Here is an 11,696-nt window from a genome sequence, read left to right as displayed (position 1 = left end):
CACCTCGCAAAATATTAATAATCATAATTACCCGGTTCAAATAAATAGTAGGAGCATAACTTTTAGTACTATCACATTACAACAATACAAAGGAACATGTCGTGGCAAACATTGGTATCAAGTAATTAATTCACAATGCCAAGTGCAATATGTAACAATCAACCACCTAACGTACGTCACTCGCCCCCAGATGAGGCACCCTGTAAATACACAGTAACATAATCAGGTAAACAAAAGCGAAATGTGCTGCAATAAATTCAATTATAAATTAAAATGTAGTTCTGCATACTTGTATTGGGTATCGCCCCTAAGGGAACATACAGTATCTAAATATAAATAAAACCACGTAAATCGGTCAGTAATTCCCAGTAGGACCAGTACAATTAAAACTGCAATTTGTATCTGGAATGTGTTATAAATGACAATAATCAATGCTGTACGAGAATAAAGTTAAATTGGCAAATAATCGAACACGATCATATCATTATTAGAGGGATGCAATAGACGTAGAGATAAATAAAACGAGTACATCACCTTTGTAATTGTCGAAGCTGCACTCACTATTCGCAACGTAAAGATTTACTTCTGGTCTCAACAAAAGCACACATACTTCTGCCGCATTCTCCCCCTTTTTTTTATTTAAACAAATCCTAGACGAAAATTGAACGTGCTCCGAGACGGGTCGATACGGATCATTAAGTTTCCTCGCAAAGCGTAATATTTGACACTTTTATTGTAAATTATGGCCCATTTCAATGTAGAGCAGAGAAGAAAAAAAAACACGTGTTCCACGAAAACGAAACAAAGCGCAATCTTGACCTTTTTCTTTGCGCCAGGCTCGGATTCGGGAATATGTAAATCGAATTTTAGCGGGCTAATTCGGTTCCATCACAATTTCTTCTTATTTTATCCAAAATAAAAAATTCGACCATAAATCCAATTTATTGGCAAAATCATGTTCAGGCAAGACTGGTATAAGACAAAAAGCAGATTCAAACGTTAATTATTTTTTATTACACTTCATTGAAATCAGCTTATTTACACCTGTATTAGAAATAATGGTATCTGGCCTTTTCCAGGCTAGCGCACGGAAAAACTTTTCCCGATCCCTTTGATTCTTTCCGTGCGCTGAATATAAATACCCAAAATATTGCTCTAAAATACAAATTTACAGGGAAGTAAACTAATTTTCAGAAAATCTATATGCGTTGTAATGTTTCTTATGTAAGTATTTTGCGTTTTAATTCGTAGATGTTTGAATATTTAGATAAACTTCATTGAGAGTTTGTGACATTTTTTGACGTTTCGTCAACCTTATCTGAAATAAACTAATTAAACAAATCGCCTTTGAAATGATTTGAGAGTAACCATGAAAACGTATGTTCTATAACTGTTACAAAATAAAAATGTTAGCGAGTCTGTTGTTTTTTATGTTATCGATTTAAAAGAAGTATAATAAAAAATATCGTTCATTACACGTCCAGAAATGCTTTTTCCGTGCTTGCATGACTTCCCGTGTTCGGCGTCACGCGCGCACGGAAAAAGCCTGCTTTCCGGACTCCTAATGAAATATACTATTTTTTGTACTTAAAATGTATGTCACTGAGGAAAAAGTATTCACCATAAAAATCGTTTACAGCGGAAATAGGTATCATAGTATGATAGGTTTTCCGTGTAATTTAATTCCGTCTGTGTTGAAAGCTTTTTCAATTATATAAATAGAAAATTTGAAATTGAGTGAGGGCTTAACATGATTTTGCTAATTGGATTTATTGCCGAATTTTGGTTAAAATAAGAAGAAATATAACTGAAAATGAAGTAATTCGTATATCCTTAGATAAGAAAAAATGTTTCTTCGTTTGTTGTCATTACACACCCTCTAAGACATCCCATGATGTTAATTACCAATGTTATGTTTTTGAATATTCATACGGTATAATATACATAACAGTATAGCTTTAGGTATTCAACCGGTAGGTAGCTATCATTGCTGTTGGCATCTGGGTTAGTATATAAATCATTTTGCGAGTCATTTTGACGTGATGACTAAACAGGTATTTGAACAACTGGGGCCGACTATAGTTCTAGAAACGTCGGATTAACTTCTCACTTGCTCTGTGAATTGCATGACACTTGCTGGTATACTGGTGGTTGTTGCTGTAACCAAGCAGGTATATTCTGTGCTTTCTGTGTTTCATCTTCATTCGATGACATCTATGATGCTTCTTGACCTTCTTCGATCATTATTTCTTCTTTATTCAAATTTGCTATTTGCTTAATATTTTCCCTTACAAGATTATACACAATCTTGACGGATTCTTCTTCTAAGAATAACTTGCTCAGATTTTGTAGTAGATCTTCCAGTCTACTTTCAAAACTTTCTCTTGTTTCGTTTCTAGCGTTGTAGTAATCAGCTGAAGTCGCTTTATTTCACTTTTTGTAGCAGTCTTCTTTGACACTTTTGTATTTGAAGTTGAGCGTTTGACTTGAGTGCGATGAGTGATGATGCGGTCTTAAAGAATTACAGATTGTACCTACTTTACAGTTTCGATCTGGGTCCTGTGATGTATTGCCTTTTTTCAAAACTAAAACGAGAGCACTTAAAAGGGCCCTCTCACTCCTTCTTTTCATATCTATGTAGATCACACAAAAAAGATCCCATACTAGAAAAATCTCTGTAAGTACCTGTAGGACCTATGACATTTTGACATTGTTATCTTAGTTTTTATCATCCTCTCAGACTTTACTTTCCTGGCCCTTTTGAGCGCATTTTTGCAAATTTATTTGTAAAAAGTAGCGTTTAATCTCACTTTGGCTGATTGGCTGGCTGGCAGCAAATATGGGCGCCTAGAAGAACTTTTGTAGAAAGGCAACGGGTGTGCGTGTATCTACAGGGCTGTGTAATTTGTCAACCTTAGGGACAGGGCTACATGATGTGGGGTTGGCGACATCTGGCCGTCATCTTTGAGCGTAGTTTACTAACGTGAAGGTTTTTCAGTCTTTTTCTATCTTCTACAGTTTTGGTCCGATTCTTTTCAAATTGGTGTCGTCGGAAAGACGTTGTAAACGCGCACAACTTCTGCGTGGCGGATTTTTGTTTTTTCTCCTATAGGGGCGCGTCTTTGAGAGGTAGGCAACTTCGGGTGCCTTTTACCTTCCGTTGCGAATATTGTCACGCGGTTTAACGTTTCGTAAATCGCGAATCGCTGTCTCTCTTTCTCGTGTCGCCACTAGAACCTCGAGCAATGACAAGTGCCCCAAAAATTAATTACTATCTTGTGGAAGGTTTTTAGGGAAATCCACCAAAATCTGGGTGTAATATAAGTATGCACCGAAAAAGAAAATGTGGTAGCCTCCGACAAGATCTAACTGATGGTGGAGTCAAATCTTCAAACGCGAATTGCGGGTGAACGTGACGTCGGAAGTGGGTACCGTCGAGGTACCGTCGAAGGGAATGTTAAAGTCACTAGATATAGAAAGTACCGCAATCATCCGCCATTTTTGGGCAAATTTGCTGCCAACTTAAAAAAATTGACAAATAAAATCTGAATAGCTGTCATTTTTTATAACCTAACTTCATAGTACTGCCATGTTTTATAAAAATATATACAGATATCTCCAAACAGGTGGAACAATACCTAACATTAAAGTTACTAGAATCTGGTAACTTCCGCCATTTTTGGGCAAAAATCATGCGTTCTCTCTCTAACACACGAGCCCAATGGATTGCGGTACTTTCTATATTTAGTGACTTTAGGGAGTCAAATCTTCAAACGCGAATTGCTGATGAACGGGACGTCGGAAGTGGGTACCGTCAAAGGGAATGTGGTAGTCTTCGACAAGATCTTTTATTGATGGCGGAGTCAACAATGGCTATTAAAACACTGATCTGCCACACAAAAATGCGCTGAAGTCCCTTCGATCTCACAGGAAGACTTTGTAAATTTTTTTGACGCGGAAACGCGACTTGTAAAATTAAGTGTTGTTTCCGGTAACAATCGACAAATGTGAAAGCCCATACGTGATTATTTCAGATTACGACAGCGTAAAGAATTCGTTGGGCGCAGATAAAATACAAAAGACAGCATTTGGTTTGTTGTAAATGAAACAAAGCTGTATTTCTGTTATTGATTATTCAAAAACTGTTTTACAAAATGGATTATACAAAAAATATTCAAGTTGTACCACCTAAACAGGTTGATTACAAAATTTCCTCACTAGATCGAAATGTCTCTCAACTGTTAAAGCAAATAAAATTCCGTTTCTTTTGTACACAAGATTGTTCTCGTACATAATACTACCCTTAATCTAGATACGGATTAGTTTTTAAGTAATCTTCGATTGGAATGGGTTTGTAATTATCCACGATACATTGTCTAACCGTTAGAGGAGTAGCAGCCGCAGGTGGATTATTTTCACAGTAAATGGCGGCCTGTTTGTATTCCTGTTGCGCTTTCCGTGTTAATGTAATGACGTCTTCGCAGAAATGAGAAATTTCCCACGGCAGCGATTTGGAAGCCTTAATGTTTTCATATGAAATGGTTCCATCTTTATTTACAAAATTCCGAGCCAACCAAATGCAGTTTAAATATTCGGCGAAGACTGGACTTTGTGAATTTGTCTGATAAAAATCAAGTACGGAGTCCGCGTCCAAGTTTAATGGTCGTGCACAAGGCTTCTCGTCCTCACTTAAAATATTAATGCAAAACAAATCAGCCTAAAAAATGTTACTACATTAGAGACGGAATGATGTGCGCAGTACCTACTTACCTGCTGTAAACAGAATAGAACTATCACTGAAGAGATACAAAGTAGATTCATTGTTAAAATGTCGGCAACTATTGGATAATTTACAATTTCTTACGGAACTGTTCACAAACGGTGCTTCTTTACTAATATTCTGTATAACAGTCAAGGATACCGTTAATTATTCATGCTAGGTGTGATGTCACTGCTTACTACTTCTCAGTGGCGTCCATTAATTAGAAAATAAAGCCACAGGAAGTGATTGTAGTTATGATCAACAATCAAGATTGAATTCAATGATGGACACTCATTACTATACGTACAAAATCGCCAAATAAAACTTAATTCTAAATGCCGAAAAATAAACTTGACCGAATTTTGTACAATTTAGCTCCCACATTTACTTTTTCAGGATGCAGAGTGTGTCATTATAAAATATTGCAGAAAGTTTCTTTATTTCTACCGCGTTTACCATTAAAAAAATGCATTCATCCAAAATAGTGTACTAAGATACAAGTGTATAATCAAGCCTTTAAAGCACGCGCAATGAGTTTAACGTTGCAAGTGCTTTAAAGACCAATTATACACGTGTATCTTATAGTATTTTTTATTATACCTGCAGTATAATTTAAAAATAGGAAATACAATGAAATCATATTGACGTTATACTCGAATACATGTCTAATTAAGTGGGCTGGGTGTTCGTAATTTCACGATTGCCATGGAAATGTCACTAGGTAGGTGTAACATCCAAATCTAGTAAAGTCTTAAATAGTATATTAAGTATGGAGAACGGTAAGGGATTTTTACCGTTCGAAGACAATTGTTTGGAGGAGGAGCGAAGCGACGACTCCAATTATTGTCTGAGAACGGTAACCCTTAACGTTCGACGTGCTTATAACATTTTTTGCGCGATCGAAATTAAAATTATGCAACCAATATAAATATGCACTAAGAAATTAACGAGCAGAATAAATCGAAATGATCGAAGTGGTATGGTGTCAATCTCTAGGTAACCAGTTTATTTGTCAAAATTGAAATTAATAATTTCATAAAAAGGTGCATGTGTCTGATGTAGTTTACTAGCTTTGTACTTCCTTTATGACTTTATGAGCGTCTTGCTATAGGAAACAACAGCACAAATTGTACGTTTAATGTACCTAACAATAATTAAAGATTAAATGTAATGTAAGACTGTTGATTTTTAAAAAGGCGTCGGTAAGTATTTTTGCTGTTCTGTTTTTAGATCGGTAAGTAATTTTGGCGTCGTCGTAATCATAGCAACTGGTAAATTCTACGTACTGTCATGGAAACACCCATGGTAAATAGTCAGAAATGACCGATCGCGCAAAAAAGAATATGAGAAGTTGTTTCCATGGATGAATAGGAAGTTAGTTACGAATAAAGCCTTAAATGAATCGATACTGCTGGCATATAGGTATGAAGGAGATGTCAAAGGTATTTAAATCTTCTATCTTTTGGTGCATTCATTCAAAACTTCAAACAATGCTACGATTAAAAAGTGGAACAGGTTTGGAAGCATACCCTAAATTACGCACGTTTGTGAAAGCTTCAACCAAAGGATAGGTACAAGCCATAGAAATGTTCTGCATTTACAAAAAGCGACCTAAGAGGATTTTTTATTTCACCCAGATGACAGTTTTAAAAGTCATACTAAAGGTAGTTTCACATTTGTACACTTTTGTATTGCGCAATATTTAAAATTGCGCAACTTGGTTATTTCAGCGTGTGCACTGCGCTGCAACGTGGAAAACTTGCGCCATCTTTTAAGCTGCGTGCAATTTTCCAACTTGCATATATTTCAGCAATTGATACGTGTGACTACCCAGATGCAATAAAATGTCGTTACAACAAAGTGGACCGTTTTGTCGGTTATATAAAGTGGCGCAATTTACGTTTAGCCTGGTACGTGTACTACTGCATACCAGATGATATGGCTTCTCGCGTAATAAAATCAAAGCAAAATCAAGCAAAATGGACTTCGCAAAATACGTTTCTGTTACTTTTTCTAATAAGTAATCAAAATTCGATGCCGATATCCGCAAACAAGTATACATTGTGCACAACTCCTGTGCAGATAAAGCGCATTTTTTTAAACCGAAATAGCTTTTGTTTTGACATCACCAATGGCTTGCAGACATCTCAATCTCCCTTTGTGAGTACCCTCTTCCGACAATCCGTTCTTGAGGTATAAGCACAGATTTCTGTGGTATAAGGGAATATACCCGATCACGATAAGACGTCGAGGAGGAGGGCTATGGTTGGTAAAACTAGTTCCACTCCTTCCCCCCTCCACCTCCACGCCGTACTTTGATAAGAGGACAGAAAGAAGGGCAGTAGTTGGTAGAAAACGGTTCCTTTCGTTGAGACCTTTAATTAGAATACAATGAGATAAAAATTAATTTTTAATCTCCCCCCCCCCCCCAGACCCCGTCGTTCACTGATCTCGAAAAAGAGTCGCAAGGGAAAGTTATAGTTGGTACAAACCAATTTATTTCGATGAGATCTTTCATTAGAATACAATGAAGGGTAGAACATGTGTTTACCCTCCTCCCCCCTCCCTTTTTTTAATTCTTAAAAATGCAGTAGAAATTTTTACAAAAGGATTTGTCACCGCAACAATATTCCAGCAATCAGTTGTTGACGACACCGCTTTGTTCTCGCTTTTTTATCCACTCACGTACCCATATTCTTTTCCTACACTTCCTTTGTTGTTTTTTTTCTTTTCAGCAAAAGTAAAGTTATGCATCTCTTCGTCTTCAGAATACATATTAGTATTTACAAATTTGTTTGCGACCATTCGCACTACTCCCACTATACCAATTCTGCCGCTCCCGGTTAGTCGTGCAATAAAATTGAAGACGTGGAGAAGAAATGTGAACATCCTCGCAACTTAAAAAAATTGCATCCACATTTTGATATTGCGCCACACTAAATGTTGCAAATTATTTGCAATTTTTGCGTTCAATGTGAACACCATGCGCCATTTAGTTGCGCAATATTGAAAAGTTGCGCCACAATAGTGTACAAGTGTGATACTACCTTTAAAGTATCATTACTTAGCAACTTTAAAGCACGTGTGTTTTAAAGGCCTTTTTTCGCACGCATTTGAGTGTTTAACTGCCCTTTCACAATCATGTTAATGTTAATGGTAATGTTAAGAGGTAATGGTAATGGTAATGGTAACGCTGTTCACAATACTGTTAATGTTGATGGTAGAGGAAGTTCCCCCACTCAAAAGTGACAGTGTTTTATGGTGGCGCTGGAGGGCGCAACGAAAAATAAATTGTCTGTTTAAATTCTTTGATTTGATCTGTGGTTGTTTGACGGGCCGTAAAAATATAACCTTTAATTCAAGTTTAGCATTACAGTTAAGGGTTTCAGCAATTTCAATCCAGGCGTTGTTCTTTTTCTTTATGTCTTTAAAATCGCTGCGTTGTTTATCGTAGAGGAATGGGTATTGTTGTATTAACTCCAACAGTAACGAGACGTCAACAACCATCATTGCACCGAACGCAACAGCAAATAACAAAAACCAGCAATTGCACACGAAAACAACAAGGCAAACGAGAAACTCAAACGAACTGCAGAGCTTAAATAAATATGACGCGATGGGTGACAGTTCACGCGGTCAGCAGTCAACACATGCGCATGCGCTGCATTTTACCGTAGCTGCAATTCTATTGGAGGATGTTAACGCCGATGTTAGTAGATCCACAAAATTTTTGGACCTTAACATTACCATCTTACGTTAACATTACCATTACCATCATTGTGAACGCTTTGCTTGTAATGCCATTATCTGGAGTTTAACATTCTAACATTACGTTACCATTACCATTAACATTAACATGATTGTGAAAGGGCAGTTAAACGGAGATTGTGATTCAGGTATAATAAAATATTGTTATGATTCTATACCGCGAATATATTTAGTCTTACCATCATAAGCTCGCAAAATACTATTCTGTTATGTAACACATAATTATTGGACCAAAGTAAACAAACATTACTTTACTACCTTTTTGACCGTATTTTTGTTGATACCTGATAGTTTGGCATACGCCTGGTATAGCCGCCTCTCCCAGGATTTAGTCAACTGTCAATTGTCATGACTCATGAGAATGTGTCCCTCATGGTAGGTACCAACAGTGGTGCATCTCCACCACTTTGTTGCCATTGCGCTGGGCAGAGATATATGCCAAACAATGTGGTGAATTTTATGGATTGGGGAGGTTTTGGAGCAGGGGGGGGAGGGGCTAACTGGGTGTTATCTGAGCCGAAAGGGTACAGCCACAGCATTAGAGGGAACTCTGCTTCCTAGGGATGGCCTCACCCCCGGCCGTTCCACTAGTTTCCGCTGACTCCATCCTATTGTCTCGTTTCGTTCCTTCTTGTTTCTCTCTTTCTTACTAGTGTCCACTCCCTGCCTCTCTTTCCGTCTCCTCCTCTTGACTGCTTATGCATATATCTCATTCTTCCTCCATCTCCAGTACTCGTATGCTTTCTTTCTTCATTTGGTGTGTGTCTCTGTTCCACTATTCCCATATTTCTAAGAATTCTCGCGGCCGCCACCGTTTGGTCTATAGTGGTGTTCCATGTGAAGCAGGGCCGGCCTAGTTTCCATTCCGATGCACGTAGATTCTTGGCCACCTACACTATATGATCTCCTCCTGTTGATATGCCCTAGTATCTCAGCTGCCTCATCTTTATCCCAATGAACACTTCGTATTTATCCCGTTTGACCAAAGCACATGTCGAGTGAATTTATTTGACAAGTATGTAATTAAACTTGCCAAGTATGTAATTAAACTTGCCAGCCCTCGGAATGCACTATTATTGACCTAAGGGTTTCCAAGTATACAAAGAGATGTCGTCAACTTGAGAAAAGAAAGGACTACAGGGACCCGGAGGTAGGCTGCGTAGGCTTGCTAGAGCCTTTTCAGCCAGAGAACGGCAATGTAAGGAAAGGTAAGGTTAGGGAAGGGAACGGAAGGAACAGAGTTAGGATGCTGAGGGGGAGAGTACTGCTCCAGAATTCGCCTCGTAGATTTCAACATAATGCTAGCATTATGCGAAGCTACGCATGTCTGAGGAAAACAAAACAAACAAAACCCCAGACAGAGCAAACGGCAGCGGGATTCGTACCCACAACCTCCTGAATCGGTGAGCACAACTACTAGGCCACGCGCCTCGGTCAACTTGAAAGTTTAAATAGCTTGCTTTATGGGTCGTTAGGGTGCTTGTATTTCGCAGATTTACAGGTTTAGGTTTCCTTTCATAAGTAATTCTAATTTTTCCCGCCCGAGTATTTACTAGCCCACACTACTTTCCGTACTTCTCGTCTATCCAGACGACCTTGTTAATTTCCTCCCGTGGCCTGCGTCTCTCTATTTTATCTCTAGTGTAATTTAAATTATAGCCTTAATCCTAGTACACTTAGCTTTTCGCCTTGTTGTCCTGTTGATTTGGTATCCTACACTGTTTTGCCACAATTTAATTAAGACCTCGCTATTATTCGTGTCTTGATAAAGACAAATTCCGCTTGGGCTACGAGCGAGTGTAAGCCCAAAATTTACCGAACTCTTTACTGAAGTAAATAAAGTCAACAAAGTATTCACCAAACTCGCCAGGCAGATCCGCCCTCTTTTCCGGTCCAAACGCAACTCCTGACCAGAGACTTGTTACAACTAGACCAGGCATAGCTCAAGTTGTATGTTGTCAACATGGTAGGCCACCCACCGAACTCGTAAAGGCAAGAACTTTCGCGCTACAATCTTCACTATTTGTTTTTGCTGGGATTATATCGCTGAACTGGGCCAGTTTTTCAGTATTTTTTAAAATTTATTTGCTGAATCGAAAGCGCACACTTTCTAGACACATAATGTTCTCAAATAAGTTTATAAACGGGAATAATGAAATAAATGTAATCTAGTGTAAATTTTCGTATAAGGTATTTTTTTACCGGATAGTTACATCTAGGTATAGTTATGTAGAATGGAATGGAAAAAGCAGAAAAGCACAAGAATATTTTGAGAAACAATCTTTGCGATAGTGTAACAGAGATATGAATTTGTTTAGTCAGCGTCTTTCTTGTACGTCGCGCAGAAATCTCTACGGATGTCATTTGTTTTTGGCACTTCAAGATCATCATCATCATATATATCATAATCATGTCCTGCAGGCTGCAGTGAATGAATTTAATACTGAAGGTAATCTTTACAATACGTATTCATTACGAAAATAAGAAAATAAACGAAGCAGATGTGAGAATTAGACATTTATACAACAAATGAGTATTGTTTAAAAGCCAATAAACATTTTTATATCGCTAAGCACATTTCATTTTACCATTGAATAAAATTTTTATGCAATAATTCTAGTTATTTCGACTGGTTATATGTAGGATCTTGCTAAACTGGTTCGCGCTTTGCCATTACGAGTATGATGTGTTGCCTAAACATGTTGGCATCACTCTTTTATACGCGAGTGGCATTGTATGCGCGGTCTAGGTATAACAAGTCTCTGCTCCTGAACGCCTTTTTGTTTATTTTATTATTATTGCAGTTGATGAAAGTATTAGATAGTCTGAATTCATTGAGAGTAATGTCGCATTAATGTTAACATGTTTTAAATTTAAAACTTTCTTTCAAAATATGTAAAAATATACCTACAGGGCGTTTTATTTAAATGAAGGTTAGGTACTTTGTTGTATATCTACCTCTCTAAGTCGGTACTCGTTGTTTTTGACTATTGTAATACGCAGAAAGATTTGCAAATTTAACCGGAATCGTAGCCACAATAGGAAAGTTAGCAGTAATACACCTATTACTTGAACAACACTGTACTATACAACTACTTATTGAAATAGAAACAAGTAAAAAGGTTTTCGCCCTAAGGAATGTAACTTCAGCGCATTTTCCATGCAA

At 37.6% G+C, this 11,696-nt stretch overlaps 1 protein-coding gene across 1 annotated transcript; it reads right to left on the bottom strand.

Moving 5' to 3' along the window:
- Window positions 1–4,116: 4,116 nt before the first annotated feature.
- LOC116176626 lies at window positions 4,117–4,947 on the bottom strand. The gene is made up of 2 exons (XM_031495278.1): window positions 4,771–4,947; window positions 4,117–4,717 (listed from the first exon to the last, which is right to left on the bottom strand). Exons 1-2 carry the CDS (start codon window positions 4,819–4,821, stop codon window positions 4,304–4,306), a joined length of 465 nt encoding a protein of 154 aa, XP_031351138.1. The 5' UTR covers window positions 4,822–4,947; the 3' UTR covers window positions 4,117–4,303.
- Between the last annotated feature and the right edge of the window lie 6,749 nt (window positions 4,948–11,696).

The sequence above is a fragment of the Photinus pyralis genome, unplaced genomic scaffold, assembly GCF_008802855.1.
Source record: "Photinus pyralis isolate 1611_PpyrPB1 unplaced genomic scaffold, Ppyr1.3 Ppyr1.4_LG7, whole genome shotgun sequence".
Taxonomy (NCBI): Eukaryota; Metazoa; Arthropoda; class Insecta; order Coleoptera; family Lampyridae; genus Photinus; species Photinus pyralis.
The sequence above is the reverse complement of the archived record's forward strand: the minus strand, read 5'-3'. Positions and strand labels throughout refer to the sequence as shown.

Coding starts and splice junctions, on each gene's coding strand:
- LOC116176626 (XM_031495278.1), bottom strand. CDS start 4,821: ATGAATCTACTTTGTATCTCTTCAGTGATAGTTCTATTCTGTTTACAG. Junction 4,718..4,770: donor TTCTATTCTGTTTACAGCAG/GTAAGTAGGTAC, acceptor AACATTTTTTAG/GCTGATTTGTTTTGCATTAA.